This window comes from Pituophis catenifer, unplaced genomic scaffold (genome assembly GCF_029215685.1).
Source record: "Pituophis catenifer annectens isolate HBS135680 unplaced genomic scaffold, rPitCat1.0.hap2 SCAF_1, whole genome shotgun sequence".
Taxonomy (NCBI): domain Eukaryota; kingdom Metazoa; phylum Chordata; class Lepidosauria; order Squamata; family Colubridae; genus Pituophis; species Pituophis catenifer.
In genome coordinates, this window is record NW_027256881.1 from 261,204,478 (window position 1) to 261,229,730 (window position 25,253).

Genomic DNA, 25,253 nt, shown 5'->3' on the forward strand with positions numbered 1-25,253 from the left:
GTCATGTAGCTTTAGCTATGAAATTGCTTGAAAGAAGCATAAAGAACTGAAACTAAAAGCTAAAGAACTGAAAGTTAATCAAAGCAGGATGGAATTATTATGAGAAAGATTAGAGTAATCAACTAGCAGGAAAATATTTTGACTTTATCTCAGTTTAAAGTATTCTATAATGCAGACATGCACATACGTGCATGTACACATTTTACAATAAAAAAGTAATTGCTAACCATTTGTTAAAATAACTCTGTTCCTATAGCAGATCATCTACAGTGCAGTGGATATAGAACGTCTACAAACATGTCTTCTAAAATGCCAGTTTTTTGAGATGTAAAAAAATCAGACCAAGATAAATCACGTCAGAATTTTTTCCACTTTGAATATAACATACAACCTGTACAATTCATTTGAAAAACAAAACTGACAAACTATGGATTAAATAGTTTAAATTATTCCATATTATTGATCAAATAAATACATTTATTTATTAGATCCTGCCTTTGAGGGAAAAGTATAGGTGGGTGATAGACAGTTATAAAATAATGCCTTGTAGAAGAAACAAGAGTTACATTTTTCCCCTTGTAATTCTAGAATCCAGACATCCTGTTAAATCAAATGACAGGAGTTTCCCAGCAGGCAAAAAGGTGAACATCATCTATGCACAACACACGGTTAAAGTATATAAAATTCACTGCTGCAAAATGTAGTGGTGGTTACTAACTCAGATGGCTTTAAAAGGGACTTAGCCTTATACTACACAAATTTTACTGTCTTTAAAAATCCTGTTTATAATGCCTGGGATCCTTAGCATCAGTACAGACATTGAATATAATTCCCTTAGAAATCTCATACTGTATCTAATTTCTAAGCATCTCACAACCAGTAAAAAAAAAAAATATTAGACTATGAAGGCCATTGGTCTTGTCCATTCATTCATTTGTGTGTGTGTGTGTGTCTGTGTGTGTGTGTGTGTAAGAATTTTGATTATAATAAAGTACTGTAAATAGTAAATATAAAACTAAGCTTAAATAGGAGAAGACTATTTTGCAGAATGCATATTCACTGTTTTGCTTCCAATAAGGAAATGTGTTGTTGATGACAATTGAATATAAAATCATTGGGAGAGAGTTTTTGGAATGTGTGTAAAAGTTTATTTCTATACTTGCACTTATAATTTATCTATCAGACAAATAGAAATACTATGTATGTATTTTATTGCAATCTTTTCCAGACGGCTAGCTGGCAATGACCTTGCTTTTATTCATCCAAAGGCCTTGTCTGGGTTGAAGGAACTCAAAGTTCTGTAAGTAATCAAATATCAGTGCTTCATAGTATAATTCTTCTTTTTTGTCCAGTCAGCATGTTCACTGATAGAATGAGCAGAACAATATGTTTTTGCTCTAGTTCTAATATAGTATAGAGCCAATAATGAGAAAAAAGATTTTATTTTTCTCATAATTCAGATGTAACATCAACCGTTTAGATGCTGAGAAAAAGAAAAATATGTATTTGTACTTCTTTTTTCTTTGAGGGTTTTTGCACAGAATACCATGGTTTCCCACTTAGACAAAATAGCTGAGGCAAGCTACCAGGGGTTATTTCTTCTGTCATGCTACCTCAAATTGTGTCTGATGGAGAGCTGAAAGTCAACTAATCTTATAGGTGCTTTCCATTTACAGAAATGTTTCTTGCAGGATTTTCTTGCGAAATATATCTATAAATTAGCCAGTATTTTATCCAAGTGAACAAATGCCCCCCTTGTTCCACATTATGATACTAGAGAAAATGTTTTGGGATAAAGAAACAACAACTAGTCCCTGAAGGATTGCCTCTCTCCTTAAAAGTGTTTTCTTTGATTTTTGTTTTTGTTTTCTTTTTTTAATATTAAAAGAAAAACAGATATAACAAGGAGAGTAAGGTTTTCTTAAGAGACACAGTTATATTACTCAGTTATATTAAAGGTAAAGGTTCCCTTCGCACACATATGCTAGTCGTTCCCAACTCTAGGGGGCAGTGCTCATCTCCTTTTCAAACCCACTGTCCGAAGACATCTCTGTGGTCATGTGACCAGCATGACTAAATGCCAAAAGTGCATGGAATGCTGTTACCTTCCCACCAAAGATGGCCCCTATTTTTCTACTTGCATTTTTTACATGCTTTCAAACTGCTAGGTTGGCAGAAGCTGGGACAAGTAATGGGAGGTCACCCTGTTACGCAGCACTAGGGATTCGAACCGCTGAACTGCCGACCTTTCGATCGACAAGCTCAACGTCTTAGCCACTGAGCCACCATGTCCCTCAGTTATATTACATGATAGTTATAACATACTGTATGCTATTATTATAGTATATTACTATATAGCATCATGTTATAATACACAACTACATTTAATTCAGAATTCCAAAATGAGGGAGGAGGCATATATAAAACATAGAGCAGGAAGAAATTGTGCTAAATAATGGGCATCAGTTTATAGCTCTTTCTCTCTTTTTTCTTTCCAGTACTTTGCAGAACAATCAGTTGAAAACTATTCCTAAAGAGGCCATCAGAGGACTCAGTGGATTACAATCCTTGTAAGTAGTATTGCCTGAACACGTTAGTTAGGTTCATATCAGAGGTGGGTTCTACTTACCTTTACTACCGGTTCGCATCGGGAGCATATGTTTTGAATAAGGAAATGTGTTGTTGATGACAATTGAATATAAAATCATTGGGAAAAATGCGCAGATCACTTATGATGGTCGGTGGGTAGAGCCTCCCGCCGGTTTTACTACTGGTTCTTGTGAACCGGTCCGAACCAGGGGAAACCCACCACTGGTTCATATTTTATATTTCATGAACTATTTTGTATTTTGGAAACCAAAATTCACAGGATTGTTCAGATAGCACTCTTAATTGTTGCAAATGCAACACTTTTTAAATTAAAGCTCAAATAAAAGTAATAGAAAAGCCTAACGGTATACCCAGCTCAATTATGGAAGCTCCAGAGACTTTATTATAGATTCTTTTTAAATTAATTGATTCATTCATTTTATTACAGGAGGCATACCCATCAAGTAATTATAAGTGATTTAATGATGTATAAAATAAATAGAAATATTTAAAGGAATTTATCAAATGTGGGGGTGGGAGGGGTTGATCTTGGTCAGTCTTTCAATAGTTCTTGAAGATAGAGGCACATAAATTTAAGTAATAAAAACTGTTTCAAAATGCTGCCTCATGTGAATATTGACATTTTCATTTTTCTTAGTTTAGTTTAGTTTAATTTTAGTTTGTTCTAAACAAACTAAGCCACTGGGAATATTTTTTTTTTATTATGGTGGCATAGAAATAAGTTTAATAAATGAATAAATGTGTTAATGGTGCATAGATTCACAATAAGAGTGGGACACTTATATTTATTTTCAAGATTCACTGAGAGGTATTATATTTGCAAACGGTTAGAGTTCATAGTTGTCTTTCATTTCCACATTTTAAATTGGTGCTGTTTTGACAATATTGTGCTCCAGAGGCAGCCTGGTTAATTATTGGAATTGTGCTTACCAGCCTGGTATGAGGTAGAGAAAGACAAAAGCAAATACAATAAGGAGATTGAGAGCATCTTGACTGGGCTAGCTTCTTCTATATTAGGTGAAGCTACAGAAGATCTATGATGGATAATATTATATATAATGCAGTGCAGAAATCTGCCTTGAATTTTGTATGAGTAATGTTTAGAAGATCTTCCATTTGGCAGTATGCCTGAGAGAAATGTTCTAGGAAATGTTGGGGAGGTTGTCAAATACAAAAGCTATGTGATTAACTTATGAAGAGCATAGCATAATTTCTTGTGACTATATTATGTAATTAACAGAATTTGACTTTTTGAGGAAGGTTTTATTCCAAAGAAAAATGCTTTGAAAATTGTTGAGGTGTGTGGTCTCAAAGTAGATAACAATATGTAAAATACTGGAAATTCTGTTTTTTGCCAACATACTTTTTTCACTAAACAAATATTTAATCTACCATCTCATTCCAGAATCTTCCAAATGTGACTTGGTTGGTTGTGTGGCAACTTTCCCTTCTACATGGGAAGGGTGCTTTAGGGGGATTTTTAATTGATGACAAAATATATTCTTCCTCCTCAGAAGCTTTTGACTTTTTTTAGTTTGGAATAGTTTAATTCCCGGCCTTCAGTGGATGGTTTGATATCTTCTGATTTATTGAGATACACATTTTCCAAGTACTAATTTTTTTGTTAAAAATGAAAAATAATGCAAATCTACTTTTTAGATCAAAGATTTGTTAACTGAAAGGTCTATCAACTTTCAGGCCCAAGATTAGGTTTATTTGGGGTAACTATGTCACAACCAAGAAGAGAATAATCCAATTGGGTTTCCTGGACAAGGTGTATAATGACTGAAAAGCAATGAAATATTAAATGATTTTTTTCTTATCATGAGCAGAACAGGGGAAGCTATTATGCTTATGCCCTGTATAATTAAAACTCTGATCTTTTTCTTTGCTCTCCACTATATTCCATTATATCATTTTTGTACTATTAAGGGATAGAGCCTGTAATTGTACAGAGATATAACATGTAAAGTGATAATGAAAGCATAATCTTCTTAGAGGTTCTTGATTCATACTGCTTTATTCTTGTGGTTGATTTAGTTTTCATTAGTATTTAGTGCTTGGATTTTATTAAAACAAAAGTTATGTTTTGGTTATAAGTTCCATGTAAATCTCTTGACCAGAAGTAATTGGTCATCCTTTAGAGAAATATACTTACTTGGTTGGCATTGCTTTCTTCACCTTGCCAGAAAAGCACTTTATCAAAGAATGTTGTTATAGCCTTCTATCATGTTCATCGCTCATCACCTCTGTTTTATGCTCTTGGGAATAAATTATCAGTTTGACAAGTTCCTGCATATCACTCAGTCATTTGCATCCTACATTTATATAAGAAATAATTGATCCTTTGCTTTTTCTGTCTGTCTTTTATATACTTTAGAGAGATGTGCTTATGCTTGAGGGAGATCTGCTAGGATGATAAAAAATAAAATTGATATTTTTGCCCAGTAGCCACAATTTTATTGACTAGAATTTAAATAGGTTGCTTTTGACCAAATGTTTCAAAGAAAGCTGGAACTTAGATAGTAAGAGGAAGCTCTTACATAAATTGTAGTTTAACTTTATAATAATTATCTTTTCTTAAGATTTTTGTAACCACAGTTCATCAACAGAATATAGGCCATTTTCAGAAGTATAGTAAAAAGCGTAAGTACTGTTATATAATAGTACAGCATACAATTCTGCTTTTATATTTCTGCAAATTAATTTGTGAAATATAATATTTAAAATTCATGAAATGAAACACATGAAAATGTGTTTGAGCAGGCACTTGATAAGCTGAGGTTCTTATTAGCAAAAGTATCAGAGTGCCTAAAACAAGCAGTCAGCAACCTGTGGCTCTTTCACCCCTTTGCTGCGGCTCCCTGTCACTCAAAAATATGCGTCCCAACTGCCAATAAGTGACACCTGCCGGCACGTGATTTTTTTCAGCTTTTCAACCCCCAGTAGGTGAACCATGGATAAATCCAAGAAAAGAAAAGTTTCAGAAGAAAAGGGACGTTGGTCTTACCGTGATACGTTCCTTCTCGTAGTGTAAAATGGGAGGTGCCAGTCTGGGTATTCCTTGCTCTAGCTCTATGTCCTGAGCTGAAAAGTTCTGAAGATCCGCCTCCCTGGTGACGTCTCTTCAGTTTTGCCAGCGAAGCGAAAGCGAATGGTACGCAGTCCAGGCCAATGTACGCAGACTGAAAGATAGAAACAACATGCTCCACCAAGGGAGCCGGTCCAGGCAGCCTCAAGCAGGGTGGGGCTGGCACCTCCCATTTTACACTACGAGAAGGAACGTATCACGGTAAGACTAACGTCCCTTCTCCATAGTGTAGAAATGGGAGGTGCCAGTCTGGGATATACCAAAGACTGACCAGCCCTAAGGGAGGGAGCTGTCCTGGGCCGACGACCCCGGATCTTCATGAACCCGCTGCAGAACCCTTCTCCCAAAGGCCGCCTCCGCCGAAGCGAAGGAGTCAAGTCTATAGTGACGGATGAAGGGAGTGGGAGAAGTCCATGTGGCTGCCCTACAAATGTCTTCCACTGACGCCTGAGTAGACCAGGCCGCAGTCGTGGTAGCACTGCGGGTGGAGTGGGCCGTTATCCCTGAAGGCACCGGGAGAGCCTGAAGCTCATATGCAGATGAGATGCACGTCCTAATCCAGCGTCCCACCGTGGAGGAGGTCACCCTGTGGCCAAGAGTCGACGGCTGAAAAGAGACAAAGAGAGCCTCCGTCTTCCGGAAAGAAGAGGTTCTAAAAATGTAAATACGGAGGGCCCTCTTCACATCCAAGGTGTGCCAGCTCTGCTCCAAGGCGTGCCGAGGCCGAGGACAGAAGTCTGGCAGGATCAACTCCTGTGCTCGGTGGAACAATGAGTTGACCTTAGGAAGGAAGGCAGGGTCCAGCCGCAGAACCACCCTGTTGGGATGAAAAATACAGAGGTCTTTCCGCACCGATAAAGCCGCCAACTCTGAGATCTGTCGGGCAGACGTGACGGCCACAAGGAAAGCAACCTTACACGAAAGGAGACGGAGACTAGTCTCCCTCAACGGTTCGAAAGGTGTCTTAGTCAAAGCCTGAAGAACCTTAGCGAGATCCCAAGTGGGATAACGGTGAAGAGGCGGCGGTCTTAAATTAGTCGCCCCACGCAGAAAGATCTTTACCCTCGGATGGTTAGCAAGGGAGCCCCACCTCCCAAATGTCAAGACAGTGCCTAGCGCAGCCACCTGTCGCCGTAGAGTGTTAGTGGAAAGTCCCATGTCCAACCCGTCCTGCAGGAACTCCAGCACCTCCACCACCGATGCTGAAGTCGGGCTCAACTGTCTGGAGGCACACCACCCGGCAAACCTGTTCCACGTTGCCTCATATATTCGCGTGGTGGAGGGCCGCCTGGCCGCCTGCATAGTCCTGATGACCCTGGTCGGAAAGTTCTCCCGTCTCAAGAGGCCCCGCTCAACCTCCAAGCGGCTAACTGCAGTCTCTGTGGGTCCGGATGCTGAACCGGGCCCTGGCTGAGCGCGACCCTGTCCAGGGGAATCCGCCAGGGAGTGGCGACCGACAGGTCGACCAGGTCGGCGAACCAAGGGCGTCTGGGCCAATAAGGAGCCACTAAAACCAGTTCCGCCCCCTCCAGTATCAACTTCCGAATGACGGCCGGGACTAGGGGTAGGGGAGGGAATGCGTAAAGGAGGCCCCTGGGCCACGGGGTCCGCAGAGCGTCCACCCCCGCTGCTCCTGGGGCAGGAAACCGGGAGAAAAAAAGATGGAGTTGTGCGTTCGCTGGGGAGGCGAAGAGGTCCACTACCGGGCGGCTGAACCGGTCGACTATCTCCGCAAACAAGTTGGGATGGAGCCTCCACTCCGAGGGATCCACAATGGCTCGGCTCAGCCAGTCGGCTTCTACGTTGTCCGTCCCTGCAATGTAGTCCGCTGTCAGGGACAAAAGGTAAGTCTCTGCCCAAAGACAGAGGGTCTCCGCCTCTCGCATTAGAGGCCCGGAACGAGTTCCCCCTTGCCTGTTGATATGGGCTTTCGTCGTCGTATTGTCTGTGAGAAGGAGCACATGCTGCCCCCTCACCTGCGGTAGAAAGGTCTGAAGAGACAGACGGGCAGCCCGGAGCTCCAACCAATTGATCTGATGGAATAGATCCTGGCAGGACCAGCGGCCCTGGGCCACCTGAGACCCGCAATGGCCCCCCCAGCCCGTCAGACTGGCATCCGACGTTACTATCACCCTGCGGGGTTCCCTGAAGAAGCACCCCTTCTGGATGGCCCCCGACGTCCACCAGGTCAGGGATCGTAGGACCCGTGGGGGAACCTGAACCCTCATCTTGGATGAGCTCGTTCCTGCCTTCTGAAAGGGGAGCAAGAACCACTGTAGTGGTCTCGCATGGAACCTGGCCCAGGGAACTATGTTCATACAAGAAATCATTTTCCCCAACAATTGGGATAGCTGGGCTACCTGAACTGTCTGGGATCCCTGAATGGACTGAATCAGCGCCCTGATACTGTCCTGTCTGTCCGGGGACAAGAAGACCTGCCCCGCTATCGTGTCTATCAGGGCCCCCAGGTGAACTAACCTTGTAGAAGGTACGAGATGACACTTTGCCAGATTCACCGAGAACCCGTGGTCCCTCAATACCTGTATTGTCGTGGCCAAGTCCTGTTCCGCTCGCCGCTGGGAGGACCCTTGAATGAGCAGATCGTCGAGGTAACACTGAATTCTGATGGGAAGAGACCTGAGATACGCCGCCAAGGCAGAGAGAATCTTGGTAAACGTCCGGGGGGCGGAGGCCAGCCCGAACGGCAGGGCAAGATATTGAAAGTGACGGCCTGAATAGCAAAACCTCAGGTATTGACGATGCTCCGGCCGAATTGGGATGTGGAGGTAGGCTTCGGTCAAATCTATGGAGGCTAGGAAGTCTCCCTCCCTGATTCCGGCTAAAATGGAATGCAGGGAGTGCATTTTGAACCTCCTGTAAACGATAAACTCGTTGAGGCCCTTCAAATTTAGAATTGCCCTCCACCCTCCCGAGGCCTTTGGGATGACAAATAGGATGGAATAGAACCCTCGCCCCCACTGCCCCCGTGGAACCGGCTGGATGGCCCGGATATCCAGCAAATGCTGGATAGCCGATTCCATGAGTTCTTGGTCTCCAGAAACGGGGCAGCGGAGGAAACGCCTCGGAGGGGATGAAAGGAATTCGAGGGAGAGCCCTGCTCTTACTGTCTCCCTCACCCAATTGTCTGTAGTGAGGTCGTCCCAGCGGTCTGCAAACAGGCCGAGCCTGCCCCCAAGAGGATCCAGTGACGGATAGTCACTTAGATCTCCTGGCCCCTCTGCCACCGGAGCCCCTAAAGGGCTTGTTGGATGACTGTTGGCGACCCCGGGGAAAGGCTGATCTATCTGCCTGATAATTAGGTCTGGAGGAGTGAAAGGGCCGTTGCTGACGGGGAAAGCTTGGCCCAGCTCCCCCCTGGCGGAAGGAGGGCCGCCTATAGTAAGGGGATGAACGGAAATCCGTTCGCCTGCTCTGGGACGGGAGTACCTTCCTTTTATCCCTAGTCTCGATAAGTAGGGGATCTAAAGCTTGTCCAAAAAGAAACCCCCCTTCAAAGGGAGCGGAAGCCAACTTCCACTTGTTCTTCCCGTCCATACGCCAATGGCGTAGCCATAGCATACGTCTAGCGGTGACAGACGAAGCCATGGCCCTGGCAGAGAACCTGGCAGCTGCTAAGGTAGCGTCCGCCGTGTATTCAGCTGCAGCCAGAATCTTAGAAAGGTCTTGGTGGGCCCGAACATCATCTGGTGCCAAATGGCCTTGTAGCTGGCGAAGCCATCTGACCGACGCTCTGGTGAGAAAGGATGCTGCCGAAGAAGCTCTTACAGCCCAGGCGTCCGCCTGGTGCGCACAACGAAGTGCCGTCTCCTCTCGCCTATCTTCTGCCTTTAAGGCGTCCTCTGCATCAGGTGGTAAAACAGAAGAAGAGGTGAGAGCCGCCACCGGAGCGTCCACCTTTGGAACCTCCAGCAAGTTGATCATGTCCGCATCCACCGTAAACAACTGGTTGTCCAGCCCTGAGGCCCTGGAGGGAAGAGCTGGAGTCGCCCACTGTCTACGGATCATGTCCAGAAACATTCCCGGGATAGGAATAGTATCTGCCTCCACCGCCTGTTCTGTGAAAAGATAATCATCCTGCTCTCCAGCACCCAGGGTACCAGAGAGTGCTGGGTCAGGACCCAATCGAGCAGTGGCCCTGGCCTTAATCAGAAGTGGTTTCAAAAGGGCTGGATTAAATAAACCTTTGAAAGTGGGCCTGGGTGGTTGGATCTGATCCCCATCCGAAATCTCTCCCTCCTCCAGATAATCTTCTGCATAGTCAACTAGTTCAGAAGGGGAAGGAGAGACCTGTCCAAGGTAATCCTCAGAAGGGGCAAGATATCCCTGGGACTCCACCTCAGGTCTAAGGGCATACATTTGGGCAAACATCTGTGACTGAAGCTGCATCCCTTCTGCATCCCATCCCTGCCTAATAGCCTGCTCCACCCAAGACTTCATGGAATTCTGAACCTCCTGCTCCCCCCCTTCATCCTGGCGAAGGCCAGCCGCTGTGGGGGTATAGGTGGCTTCAGGGCGTTTGTTGGTACCAGAAGGCCCTGGACATTGCTGGGGCTCGGCCTGCAATTCTGGAGACCATGCCCTGGATGGCCCAGCCAAGGTAGGAGAATGGACAGTCTGAGGGACAGAATCTTCCACAGGCTGAACTGATGGCTGAAGCGCAGGCACAGTGGCTTGAGGGGGGTCAGCAGCCATATTAATGGCAGCGGCCTTTGCAAATTCTCTGTCCAAAGCACGGTGCCTAACTTGAGCTGACTTTTCCTCAGCCTTGGAACGCCCGGGGCGAGCTCTAGCCTTGGCCTTAATTTTATTGGCTGCAGCAAGGCTGGCAGTTCGTGGCCTAGAGGCCCTACCCCTGTCAGGTAGAGGTGACCAGGAGCCCTCAGCAGAGAAAGATGGTTGCCTGTCAGCATCCCCCATGATGGTAAGTCAGATGGCAGTCACAGGAAACCAAATTCCAAAGACTCTGCAAAAAAACAAAAAAAAACAAAAATACAAAATGGCTCCCAGGTCTCAAAATGGCCGCTCCTCAACTGCCCAGTTCAAAGAAAGGCTCTCTGTATAATCAGAAGCAATACCAGATCAGGCCGCCAAGCAAACCCGCAGATAAAGTTGCGCTGGTCAGAAATCCACTCTCTCCTCTGCTTCCCAAGGAAAGAAAAAACACCAGCTCTGTATTCAAAGGTTGCCAGGGGATCACAGCCGGCTGGACTAATTCGCGCCAAAAAATGCGCGGGGACGAAGGCCGCCGCGACTTACAGGCCGCCATTGCCAGCCAGGGAGTAGCGTGGCCCAGCGCCCGGCCCACACTCCTCAGCCAAGGCACCTTCTTCCAAACCACCAGCCAATTCCGGCTGGCGCGGCTGCAGCAAGATAGAAAAGGCCTCAAACCGGCAAATAAGGCCCAAAAACGCCGCTCCGCCTCCCAGCTGACGAGCGGTGATCAAAGGGAGGCCGCGGCCCTTCAAAATGGCGCGCGCGGCTCCCGCGGCTGTCTGTGAAGCCTGAGAGGCTTCCGAAGAATTTTTGGAGGGACCGGGGCGAAAGCCAGCCGGCTAGCCCCTCACAGCCGCCCACACGATAAGGGAGATTGAGGGGAGAACAACAGCCACCCCCCACGCTCAATCCAAAACCGGAGAGCTCCCCCTTTAAACAGTACCTGCAAGCAACGAGGAGAAAGCAGCTTCCAAAATAAAAAGAAAGTAAAAAGAAAGAAAATCCAGGGAAAAAAGAAATTATTTAAACTGGCTCAAAGCTCAGGAGCTAAAATCTTGCAACCATGAGCTGTGCTGAGCTGAAAAAAGCTGAAGAGACGTCACCAGGGAGGCGGATCTTCAGAACTTTTCAGCTCAGGACATAGAGCTAGAGCAAGGAATACCCAGACTGGCACCTCCCATTTCTACACTATGGAGAACAGAATGTTTAATTCAACTACTACATATGCTAGTTTTGTGGCCGCTCAAGAAATAGTCAGGCACGGGAAGGGTTTTGTGGCTCCCGGTGTTTTCTTTTCTGTGGGAAACGGATCCAAATGGCTCTGAGTGTTTTAAGGTTGCAGACCTGTGGCCTAGAACATTCACAAATATTTAGGTTTGTTGGAAAATGGATAAACGTAGCATAGAAACATTTTGGTTCTGGGGTATTATTTGTAGATGCTAAGAGTAAAAAAAACTGATTTAAATTATCTCAAATTTGATAGCATTACTTTCTGAAGGAGTTCTGTAATTGGGTTGCCATCATGGAGAATTCCGGGAAAACAAGAATTGTCACACTGTGGATGACTTCCTAAGATGGAGGCACAAGCAGGCCTTATCAGCAATTCAGGGGGCTGACAGATACTGCAGAGCATGACTGTTAAGCTGTTTAGATCTTATAGATCAATGTTGTCATCTTGAATTAGGACAAATTGTTCATAAGTAGCCAATCCAGCTCTTTAAGGATATTTTAACCGTGATTACAATAATAAATTTCCAGGAATCCCTGGTAGTTGAGAGAAGAGTTATATTAGGTCAGGTCAGTTTTTGCTTGCGTAGGACATCAATTATTAATGAAGGTGTCCTTGTAGTGCTTAAAAGGAAAATTCACTGAATCCATGAGTAATTGAACAATTATTTGTTTTTGTAAATTGTAAGATTTGTGTTCTTCTGATAGATAAATTATACTGTACAGTGTGTATAGCTTAGTGCCTTCCCTCTCGTCTAGACTATATTGGATTGCATGATCAGTGTCTGAGTTTCTGGGCTGCATTCCCTTAGTTTCAAATATTTACTTCTTTCTAATCATTTACATTTTTTTAAAATAGTTTGCTTCTCGTGTTATATATCCTTTGTTTAATGCTCCTATTCTTTTTCTTCAGACGTTTAGATGCTAACCATATTACAGTTGTCCCAGAAGACAGTTTTGAGGGTCTAGTTCAACTACGTCACTTGTGGCTGGATGATAATAGTTTGACTGAAGTTCCTGTTATTCCACTCAGCAATCTTCCCTCACTGCAAGCTTTAACTTTGGCTCTCAATAAAATAACCCACATCCCTGATTTTGGATTCAGAAATCTGTCAAGCCTTGTGGTCCTGTAAGTATTTGCATTCTGTCATCTCAGTGAATACCTAATTTAAGGGACAAATGGATTTAGAACTTCATTACATTTTTACAAAGGAAAAATCCATTCCAAGATGCTTCTGGAAGGCAAGATTTACATAATCTTTCCTGTCATACTTGTGACTTTAGGAGAATCATATTATCAAGTTAGTTTCCGTGAAAATCCATTTTAAAAATAATTTCTGGATTCCTCCATAGATTTTGTCAGAATCGGAGGATTGCTTTTTCACACCTAGAAACTTTATTCTTAAAAACAAAAAAATGCAGAGTAGATTTAAATATATATAATTTATTTGTTTTTCTATTACCTTGCTTGACAACCAAAGGAATTTTATATGTTAATAGTTCACTACTCAAGTTGATCTTTCAAGTGTGTTGCATTTTTTGCTATAAATCTTAATTTTGGGAAACTATAGCAAGAAATGATTCATGAGGTAATGGATTCTACATCCCCTTTTCTTTTTCAGGCATCTCCATAACAATAAAATAAAAACATTGGGACAACACTGTTTTTATGGATTAAACAACCTAGAAACTTTGTGAGTATCCTGACTTTGAGGTTCTGTAACAGAACAAAACACATTACAAAAGACCTATTGACATTAGGAATCTTAAACTATTTGGATTAGAAATGAACAGGTTTATAATTAAACACAATTATGCTGTGATTAGCTAGATTTACATACATTTACAAATATACTTAATGCTTTGTTGTGAAACAGAACTGGTCACAACTTGGTTTGATTTTCTTTCACAAGTTATTTTGTTGCAGTAATGGGGAAATTTCACAGTTCCTTCAAAGTACGGTATCTCTTCAGTTTTGGTAACTGGGCTGGTTTTAGCTTTGTTTTTTTCCCCCTAGTTTTCTAGCTACATTACAAAAAAGATGGACAAAACAAAAAAAAGATAAAAAAGGGATGATATTTCAAAAGAGAAAAAGGAAAGAATTGTTGCTTTTAGGGGGTATAAGCATGGGACTATGGAATAGTTGAGATATCATATATGCTGTTTTTATGCAACACATTTGATCTAGCGACTGAGACCCAAGTATGAGTAGAAGTTACAAAAAATAAATATATATTAGAAAGGTCCAGTAAGCTGATATCAACCTATAATTAATTGGCATTACTGAAAAAGATCAGAGAGATAAATTATAGATTATCTTAACTATCTTAATATCCTAAAGGAATCATTACAGTCAGTCACATTGTTGTAAGGTGAAAAGAAATAACATTCCTAATAATAACCCCAGATTTCTGAATGGGGGAAGGTTGAGAATGGGAGCTGACATTACTCTGAAGCAAGAAGATCTTTGCTCCTACTAAGAAGAACATGTAATTTGATAGTTGAATATCAGCAAGAGGGTCAGGCAAACACTGCAATAATCAAGGACAGATTGGAAGGAGGTAATTCTAGTGATTCTGTATCCAGATTCTAAAATCTATTAAAATTAATGATGTAGGTTGGACACCCAGAATAAGTGAAAAATTAACACTATCCTAATAAATAAGGATAAAGTATTTGAAACAAATGTGTGTCAAGTGTATGTGTGTTCATTCATTTATGGCATAGTAGGAGGCTCACAGCAAGCCAAGAGGATTTAAACAAATAAATTAATTATTAATTATTTTAAAATTTTAATTGTTAATTTTTTCCCCATAATATACCACATAATGCCACTGTTTATGTTCTTTCAAGGGATTTAAATTATAACAGCATGGTGGAATTTCCAGAAGCAATTAAATCACTTCCAAGCATTAAAGAATTGTGAGTATTACTACATACTCTTATTTTTTTCCAACAAAAAATGTTTAGTTTTAGGAAGGTTATGTTTTTCCTCTTGATAAACTAAAATAAATTAAGTTCAAATGGGGAGGATCAACTTAAAATAAGTGATCTGGCTTTTGAGTCTGTCGTATTTGGTATTGTTTAGTTACAGGATCAACTTAAAATAATAAGTGATCCAGCTTTTGGGTCTGTCATATTTAGTATTGTTTAGTTGAGTGCAATATAGGTTATTTTTTAATGAATTAACATGACTGTTATAATAACTTTCATTTTCAAAGAGGTTTTATTTCCTTATAGCTTCAAAATTGCCTCTTTAGTTTTGAAATATATAAATTTTTACAATAGTTTGTTATCTTCATCTATCTCTATATCTTTTTCCAGCTCTTTCTTCCAGTATGCCTCTAAAATTCAGATTATTTTTACACTGTTGGTTTCTAATGGCTCTAGTCTGGTTTCCAATTGGTTTCATTCTGTTTGCTGAGAGGTTTGGTTAAAGATAATTCTGGATAAATTCAGCTTGAGTTGCCAGACTATAATATCTGTTGTCTATTTTTGCATGGAAGATACACATCGCATTTCCTGGTGAAATTATTGAAATAACATATAGAAAGATTATCTTCCAGTACACACAACTTGCATATGAAGAATTTTTGAAATTATTGAGAAGAAGCTGTTCCTTCTTACAGAAAATTTATTTTTACTTTGTTTCCTTTTACACGTTTTGAAAAAATTACTAAGATTTTATATATGATCCCCAAATAGTAAACTATTAATCCAACAATTTCAATTTGTTTTTAGGGGATTTCACAGCAATTATATTTCCATGATCCCTGATAATGCATTTATAGGAAATCCGCTTTTAAGAACAATGTAAGTTTTTAATTTAAAAAATAAATTTTGGGGTTTAATGGATTAAAAAATAAATGCATGAATGATAAAGCTTGCCTTTTTTTTTCTCCTTCAGACATCTGTATGATAATCCTTTATCCTTTGTTGGGAACTCAGCCTTTCAAAATTTATCAGATTTGCATTCTTTGTAAGTACTCTTGCAGTTAATTTAAAATGCACTTGTGCTAATTAGTCTTCTAATCCTAAATACATATATTCAGTGGAATTACTTCTTGGAATCTTTGTTTAAGATTTTGTTTGCATAAATATAGGTAGTTACTTTTTGAAATAAATGAACCTGGAATAATAAGTGTATTACAGATTGTTACAGTGTCCAGTTGTATTAGCTTGTGTAGTAAACAAAGGAAAACACTTTAAAAGAAGAAAGAAACCTTTTAAAACCTTTGGTTAATATTGCAATATTGCAAAGAAATGAAAACATTCAACCTCATAATTATGATAAATGCAGATCAATAAAATCTGTTATGCAAGGTGATAATGGATAGTTTATTGACAATGGAGTTGCAGTTATAAAATTTTGCAGGAAAGAAATGGTGAAGAATAGCCATTTTATTGTCCAGCAATAAAATGACCAATAAAAAAATAAACATTATTGCAGAAGATCCACAACAGTATTTTTATACTTAAGAAATAATGGCTGATGAAAAGTTTTCTTGCCAGTTTTATGAAGATCTAAGCCTTGTTAAGATGTTAACACAAGGTGTGGCAGCATTGTATCTGCTAACCCACTTTACACTTTCTAATACTGAATAGGAAACTTTTATGCTCAAGTGAGCTTCAGTAGAAATTCACATAATATGAACCATATTTTTTCAGTTTTTATTCATATCAAGGAGTTTTCTCACATACAGGCAGACCTAAATAGAACCCCTTTGCCAGCTTTCCAACTCAGCAGAGAAACGTTGGAGGTGTGGATCAACATACTATATGTAGTTCCACCTGGAATATTTTATTTATATTGTGCGTTTTACTTAATTGTACTATGAATAGATGTATGTCAAAATAATTTTGTTTAATTATAGTTGAGACATTTTAGAAAATACTTCAAGTACCAAAGCAGTCTTCCAAAATGCTACAAAATTCCAAGTAGTTATTGATTACTATTAAGATTTAATAAAAAAAAAATATTTCCGTATTCAATATATATCATAAAGCTTTCAGGTACTAGTTACTTTCAGAGTAAGTCTTCATGAAGCAGGCTGCCTAAACATATATTTGAACTATGCAGTTTTCATTGAACCCTTGTAATTATGTATTAATTTTTCAGTGATGGTATTACTGACCATTGTTAATTATTACAAAAGTAGGGAGAAATATTTTTTATTGTTTTTCTCTTCTATTCTTGCTGGGTGGAGGTGTTTACTCTGGCAAAATTGCACACAAGTTGATGGGTTATATATATTTTGGTATGTTTGCTAAAGCTTATCTTAATGGTTACACCCTATAGAAACAGAAGATTGCGAGATTTAATACAAGCAAAGGCTTGTAATTCTTACTTATATTGAAATTTGTTTAATTTTGAGTGTGTGTTTTATATTACTGCTCAAGTTAAATGCATCTTCAGAACTATTCCAGAACTATTTCGATCTGTTACTTGAACTTCTAAAATAAAATGTGATTGTTTTAATAATAATCACTACGTTTCTTTTATAAATTGTTCTCCATCCCATAAATGTATGAATAGCAGATAAATGTGTATTTTTAATTTTAGTGACAGTCTCATAAAACTTAGAGTAAAATGTACTTAACAATAAAATGAATGGTTTAACAGTTACATCATACATTCAGTTTCGTAATAGAGCTGGTTTCAAAACTGACTACGGTATCATCTGCAGGATATTAGTGCATTCTCAGAAATCCAAATTCTGGCAAACGTAAATATTTCATATTTTCATCATAGTTCATTATAGTTCAGAACAAAGAAAGTTCATTTTTTTTCATATGGATACATATATATATAAAACCTTCCCCCCATGGCTTAAATTAGTAAATGTTAGTGAGAAAGAAAAAGCCACCTCAGTACAAAACACTAGTAAAAAATGTTAACAAAACCTTCTGTTCCCGTAGGGTTGATTTTTCTGTTGAACAGTGTAGCTGTGATGTATTTCTGTTTTTCTGTTTTTCTTCAGAGTCATTCGTGGAGCCAACATGGTGCAATGGTTTCCTAATTTGACAGGAACGATCAATCTGGAGAGTCTGTAAGTATTTTACTGTCAGACTTCAAAAATGAAATAACTAGTAAAAGCAATCCATCAGCTATGGGCCTACATTTTATGGGTCTTGTGAGACATGCCTTTTCTGCCATCGTGCCCACTTTATAGAACATTCTGCCCATCAAAATTAGTTTAGCTCCATCCCTTTTGATATCCCAGAAGCCCCTCAAGATTTGATTATATTATCAGGCCTGGAGCTTCCAGGGAATTGGAGACATACTTAGATGGCTCCACTGCTTAGATGACTCCATTGATGAGCTGGCTAATTTTATTCCCCTTTTTACCTAGGGTTTGTATTTCTGTTTTTATAGTATTTTACTGTCACTGTGATTTTTGTAATTTTTATACCTATGCAGCTTTTATATGTGATTTTACCTGTTTATTATGCACTGTCCAGTCACCTTCAGTGTGATGGGCAGCTATATATAATTGAGTTATTAAAATCATAGACCAAAAAATTTGGAAGGCAAAGACATATTTATGGTGCCTTTTTTCTCATACACAAAATACTTTTAAAACACACACTGTATTTGGATTCAGTGAATAGTGAATAGAGATAAAATAAAGACAAGCAAGTTTAATATATCACTTAATATTGGAGATTTATGGTAAAGCAGTTTTGGTGCTTGATTGTATTGGCAGAAAAATGGTAGTACAGAATTTCTAAGTATGCTAACAGAGTTGCTAGTGTACGCTTCCCAATTGTTTCTCATGAAAGGAAAAGTTAACAACAGCTGGAACTTGATAATCATTGGTAGCTTAGCATTATATCCAAATCATTGATTTAGGATATTTTAAAGAGGGGTTGTTATCTATCTTTAAGATAATGATGAGATGCATACAATTAATACCTCCAAGCAAAAGTAACTGGAAAATCCATGAAGGAATATGTGTACCAACCCTGTTCTTTGCTATCAGTAAGCCAGAAATGTTAGCTTACTGTTTGTGTTAACGGGACCATTTTTAAAACTATTGTTCTAAATAAGAAGCGTATTATTATGAAGTAGATTAAGTGGATACCTCAGTACTTCAAGGATATTTGGTTAAGCTAGGTTCACATGATTTATAGCATTCTAGAAAAGCTGCTACTTTTAAAAATTCTGTTTCCAGTATTCTTACAGATATTGGTATTTTATTCAACAGAACTTTTACAGGAGCCAAAATAAGTAATATTCCCACTGGTCTATGCCAAGAGCAAAGGATACTTCGGACTTTGTAAGTACATAACTTCTGATTCTAATCTATTTTTACAAGTAGGGATCATAGTGTCAGAAAATCAATTTGATATTGATAAGTTTGGTAGTAGTTTGGTTTTTTGGGGTACAAAAAAACAGATCAAAACAAATGTGTGTATAGTTTATTTATTTATTTATTAAAATTATGCTACTCAGCTTGCCAAAGTCAATTCTAGGCAGCTTACAAGTTAGTTGACTACTTAAAAAACAAGCAAATCTTAATTAAAAGCCAGGTGTGTTACACATTTTTATTCAGTTCAATATTACAGGATTAGTTTATAAATTGTAGTTTATAGCAAATCCTGTCCAAATGACATTAGGTATGTTAGGAAACAGCAAATATCTAGTTAATTAATAGATGGTAACTTCTAATAAATTATTGTGGTTTATTTCCAAATTTGATTAAAATTGTGAGGCTTGCATTTGCTAAATAAAGAGAGCTTTTAAGAAAATAGCTAATCCTGCCATCTTTAATGTAGTACATCAATTTATTATTTAATATATTCCCACTGAGAATACATTGTTATAAATACTTCTTTACTGCACTAATTTTATGAACTGCTGAATTTAAGTACTCCATTTCTGTTCTGTTCTTCTGAATTAGGTTAAATGGAAATAATGTTAGTTTCTTAAGAAAAAAACTAGGAAAAATTGTTATAGCAATATTATAAGCAGATGATTTGCTGACAAAGCTCAAGTAAAAACTGAACAATTTTGTATAAATTAAGATTGCTTTTTTTTTCTTTTCGTATCTTTTAAGGGATTTGTCTTACAACAATATAAAAGAACTTCCACATTTTAAAGGTTGCAGTTCCCTAGAAGAAATGTAAGTAAAGAACACACTGGATCTAATTTGTTAGTAATTTCTGTTTTGTTTGCTTTCCATATTTCAATCAATCAGACTAGAGCTGGAAGGGACCTTGGGGGTCTTCTAGTCAAACCTCGTACTCAAGCAGGAGAACCTATACCATTTCAGACAAGTGATTGTACAGTGTCTTAATATTTGTTTGGCTGAGAATAAGATAGCAAATATAGTGCTTGATCAGACTGCACCAAGCAGCTGCTCCCTCACAGATCCAGTCCAGCTCCTCAGTCCACTGAGGAGTTTGGGAAGAAGCATTAGAAGGGATTTGGAGGTTTATCTGTATCCTCAGGGTCACCTGAATAATGCAAATGGATGTGGAGCCTTCTAGGAACAGGTGAAAGGATTGTGTTGTAGACTGGAGATAGATGGTGTCATATCCCTCCCCCTCTGTTGTGGCCTCAATGACTCTCCAAAAGAATGCAAATGGCCAGCTGTCTGCAAGGAATATAAATCCGTCCATTCCCCACCATCCAATAAGAGCTGAAAAAGCTTCTTGGATGAGAAATGAAACGTCTCCAAAAAAACCTCTCAAGGAAATCCAGTTGCAGCTTGAAAAAACATCTTTGGGACCACCACGACCTAGATGACTGAGAATCTGCATAGACATTACAGAGGTTGCCTAGGGCAGGAAGAGGAACTGCCAAGTTTGACTCTAGTCAGACAGCAGTAACAGCACATGTTTGAGCCTATAAGTGGAAATTTGAATGGCAAAAAGGTAGCCGTTCTCATTGTATCTGCTGAATGCTACCCAGTGGCCCTTTCTAAGTCAACTTGATCCCTTTTAAGGAAAGATGATTGCCAAGAAGATCTGAAGAGCAATTATGAAGGATGGTCATAGCATTTGATCAATAGAACTTTTCAGATTCAAAGAACATCAGACTTCTAACTGGACAGTACCAGTGGGGATCTGAAATCAGTCTGAGTCATAAGGAAATCCAGTGCAGTTCTACCATCTCCCGTGGTTGATTAAGGCCTCTTGTGAAATGGCAGGAGAATGGATACAAGCAGCAATCTATACTTCTTTGAGTGAGGGGATATTTCCATTATATCTGGAATAAGCTGATGTATACACCCTGCTCAAGAAATCTTTTTTTGACCTGATTATTTTGACTAATTCTGGGCCAGATAACCCTACTCAGAGGCATCTCCCACTTGGATTACAAGGGGGGCTGCCCTTGGAAAGCATTCAGAAGTTTAGCTAGTACACAGTGTGGCCCATGCATTTATGTAGTATATAAGGATATAAGGTATATCCTTATATACTCAGAAGAACATTCTGCTTTAGGTGTTGCGCTGGTTGTTGGTTGGCTTCTGATTTGTGATTCAGGGCCTGTAGTTCTCAGAACCAGTCTTTTACTGTATCTGCATGTCCAGTCAGGTTGAATAGTATCAACACTGTCCAAGTTATTTCTATATGACAGTCCATCTGAAGTAGCATTTTTGGATAACTGCTCCCAAACTCTGGAATTGCTTCCCCAGAGAGATTTAGTTTGTTCCTTCCCTTTTGGGATTCAGAAGAGCAATTGAGATCTGGTTATTGCAGAGGTCTTCAAACTTGGCAGCTTTAAGACTTGTGGACTTCAACTCCCAGAATTCTGCAGCCAGCATAGTTGGAGTTGAAGTCCACAAGTCTTAAAGCTGCCAAGTTTGAAGACCTCTGGGTTATTGTAACAAGTGAGGGGAAAAGGTGCACTATAATTATTAATTTGAATCTTGAGAATTTATGTATTCTGGGAGAAGATTTATCAATACAAACATGACCACATTATTCAGTCAAATTGTTTTCTTTGTTCACTTTGTGTAATTCTGATTGTATATTTGATTTATTTTGTGGATGGTTTATTTTTGAAGGGTATTTCTTTATTATTAGGGTGGAGGGAGACTAAGTGATATTTCTGATTGTTAGCTGCCCAGAGTTTTTAAAATAAACAAATAAAAAAAGTTTAATTAGTTTATAATTCACAGCAAGTGGTTGTGCTTAAACCTGTATTCTTCTTGTGGAAGATGATCTGTTGTAATTAGTGTTGGAAGCATACAGTACTACAAAGTTAATTTCTGTTTCCTTCCTGTCTCTGTTAAATTTAATTTTCATTTTTAGCCTCTTTCTTTAGTTTCAGCAAGGTCTCAAAGATGTTCCTGAGTTGTAGAAGTACAGGATATTTTATATATTTCTTACTTCTGGTTGTCATTATTCGCTTCATGTTCTCCTTTGTTTGAGTCTCTTTGGAGAGTTACTTCCTCTGTCAGTTCCTGATATAGCACATTCTTTCTGTGATCTGAATGATTGTTCATATTCTCTTAGGAGGTGAAGTATTAACCTCTCAGTGCTCCAGTCTTTGTTTTTAGACAGTGCTACAAGCTTATACTGGATGCAAATGTATGCCAAGTTGTTTTCAGACAGGAACAGAAATTTGCCAAAAGCACTGCAGGTCATGACTCAGAATCATTTCCATTTATTTTCAGCTATGTTATAAAAGTATCAGATAAAGGGATTTTATTTCTTCTTCCTCTCTCAAAGACATTCTTTTGGTTTTTCACACTATTTTATAAGCAATAATTAGTGTTAAGTGACGTGTTAAATGGGACTCTATTTCATCAGAATATAATGAACCATCAGATGTATAGCTTTTCTTGATGAAAATATTCCTACATAACTAATTATTGCATTTCAGATATTTGCAGCATAATCAAATTGAGGAAATCAAAGAAGATACATTCCAGGGACTAACATCTTTGCATACTCTGTAAGTATACTTTCTCTTTACAAATGTCTTTAAGTTAAGAGAAGTTTGAAAGTGAATTGTATTCAGTTTTGGAAGGCAAGCTGATTATCCAGAGCAAAACAAAAATCAGTAAGATGTTTATTGGCTTCCTATCTCAGACTTGGGGTGATACCAATTAAAATTTATTACATAAACCCTCCCCTTTTTCCACCTTAATATTTTAAATATGTAAGTATGTATGTGCATTTGAATGAAGAAAAAAAGATGAAGATAGTAATAGAAAAAAATGAGATTAGATACTATCACCTGGATCTACCAAATTTTGTAAATAGGACAGAACAGTAATAAATCCTCATTCAGAATCAGTCTAAATCCAAACCACTTCTCCTGACTATGTATTTAATCTGTCCAAATACAACCTCCTCCTTACACATTTTGCTCATTTAAAAGTTTCACCAAATTGATAATAAGTAAACAAATCTGATATTGTGAAATGTTTTCTTGGAAAAGTCGAATCCTAAAGATATATCTTGTGCAGCATATGAGTCCTGGCGTTCCATAATTTGGTTTTTTAAATGCACATAAACCTATATTGACTTCTGATGGAATTAGTAAATAATCATTTGTTCTTGACAAAGATTTAAATGAAAATGATTCTTAATGCATTTGAATTACAGATTCCTTCATTGAGTTGCTACAGACAGTCCCAGCTTTTAGTGCAGGATTATACCAGAAGAGCTGATGCTGATAGGCTTTAAGAAATTAATAATACACACACACACACACACTTGGTAATCAGCTCTTCAATATCAATTTCCATAAAGCAGTGTAGGCTGAGATAACATGCAGATATTATAGGGAAATTGTTCCATTAAACTGATAGCATATGGCTTAACCCAGTGATGGGAAGCAGCTAATTAAATTAACTTTTTTGTCGTGCAAAAGAGAATTTAAATACAAAGATAAACCATTTTTAACATTAGTTTCCATTCTGGTGTCCATAAAGGCATTTTCATATATGGAGTAGAGTCTTGTGTCCTTTTCTATCAACAAGGCAGGTGTTCATGTCCCAGGTTTCAAGATGTAATTGCATTCTGATTTAGATAAGCTGGTGCCCTAGAGAACATAGAACAAACAGAATATTACAATTTAATACTGTGTGGAGCTTAGACCTTTATCATCCCCAAACTGTAAAGCTTTCTATTGAATTAAGTGTTTTTAAAATAATTGGATAAAGAAAATTGTCAAGATGACATTGTAAAATACCGATAAACTCAAGTTATTTATCTGTTAGAAACTTAGTGTGACCTAAAACATAATGTAATCACTGAACTTCAAGCAATGACCATTTGAAAGTGTCAGTGTAAATCACTAACACAATAGTTCTTTTTAAAATTGCAGTGATCTCAGCAGAAACTTGATCCACCGGGTTAACAAGGAAGCATTTACTACGCTTGGTGCTATTACCAACCTGTAAGTAGGCCGTTTAGCATAGTGCACATTTCCAATCTTAAAATATTATAACTTCTTCTCAGAAAATTCTCTTTTACACAATGTGTTAAAGCCATTCATCCTGTATTTAAAACGAATCAAAATAATGTGTAAGAGTACCTCATCACATACTTTATTGCACTTTAATGTGGAAACTAGATTGATACTTATTTTCTCCCTGATCTCATGCAAAGGGAATCTGGATCTTTTGGCGCCTTTCAATACCATCGATCATGGTATCCTTCTGGAGAGGCTGTGGGGAATGGTTGAGAAAGGCACTGTTTTCCAGTGTTTTTTCTCCTTTCTCCACAACTAGTAGCACTAGGTGTTGGAGGTGGAAAGAGAGGTCCAACCCATGGGATTTACCATGTGGGATACCTCAGAGCGCAGATCTCTCAACACTCCTGGTTGGGTGAAGTTATCTGATGTCAAAAAGTGTGATATCATCAATACACTATTTATACATCTCCATCCCAGCCAGGAACAAGATGCCCTTTAGAAGTTCCCCAGTGCTGGATTCTGTGAAGTGGTAAGGAACATGTTAAGTACCAATGGAACCCATTCCTGAACTAGAAGATCTTGCTCACGGTGACTTATATCTTGTCACTTCCCAGTTGGACTATTGCAACAAGCTTAACGCAAGGCTTCAAGTTATAACAAGGCAGCCAAAATGCAGCAGCTTATGCAGAATTGAGCACCTCTTAGTTTGCCATGTTACACCATTGCTGTTCAAGCTGCATTGGCTCCCACTTTCTTTCCAGGTGCAATTCAAGGTGCTGGTTATCACCTTTACAGTTGTACATGACACAAACCAGGTTATTACGGAATCATCTTTCCTTGAAGTTATCTGCCCATTCCAGATACATCTCCAGGTCCCTCCCCTTAAATGTTGGCATCTCCTGAGGCCTAGGAAGTGTGCTTTTTCAATAGAATTTCCAGAGCTATTCAGCATATGGGTGGATCTGCATATGGGACAACAAGTTATAAGTTTTCTAATGGAGAATTTTAATGTTCTTTCTAATAGCGAATTTTAATCAGCTCATACACAATAGATTTTCCCAATTTCTCTAAATTATCTATATCATATCCTCTGATAGTCTTTCAATACTCCTTCCATCCCCACTTAACGATTACCGCCCAGTCATTAGCTTCCCGGGTAAGCATGGGACAGTTATACTTTGTCAAGGTGGAAAAAGCTGCTGTGTTGTCAGA

At 39.0% G+C, this 25,253-nt stretch overlaps 1 protein-coding gene across 1 annotated transcript in view; it reads left to right on the plus strand.

Moving 5' to 3' along the window:
* Positions 1 to 25,253, plus strand: part of LGR4 (leucine rich repeat containing G protein-coupled receptor 4) — a 78,727-nt gene that overhangs the window by 41,652 nt on the left and 11,822 nt on the right. Inside the window, exons 3-14 of the mRNA XM_070934890.1 lie at positions 1,229 to 1,300; positions 2,499 to 2,570; positions 12,576 to 12,791; positions 13,285 to 13,356; positions 14,516 to 14,584; positions 15,404 to 15,475; positions 15,570 to 15,641; positions 17,644 to 17,712; positions 18,871 to 18,942; positions 19,723 to 19,788; positions 22,500 to 22,571; positions 23,952 to 24,023. Coding sequence (XP_070790991.1) covers positions 1,229 to 1,300; positions 2,499 to 2,570; positions 12,576 to 12,791; positions 13,285 to 13,356; positions 14,516 to 14,584; positions 15,404 to 15,475; positions 15,570 to 15,641; positions 17,644 to 17,712; positions 18,871 to 18,942; positions 19,723 to 19,788; positions 22,500 to 22,571; positions 23,952 to 24,023 — 996 coding nt within the window. The remainder of the gene's footprint in view (positions 1 to 1,228; positions 1,301 to 2,498; positions 2,571 to 12,575; positions 12,792 to 13,284; positions 13,357 to 14,515; positions 14,585 to 15,403; positions 15,476 to 15,569; positions 15,642 to 17,643; positions 17,713 to 18,870; positions 18,943 to 19,722; positions 19,789 to 22,499; positions 22,572 to 23,951; positions 24,024 to 25,253) is intronic.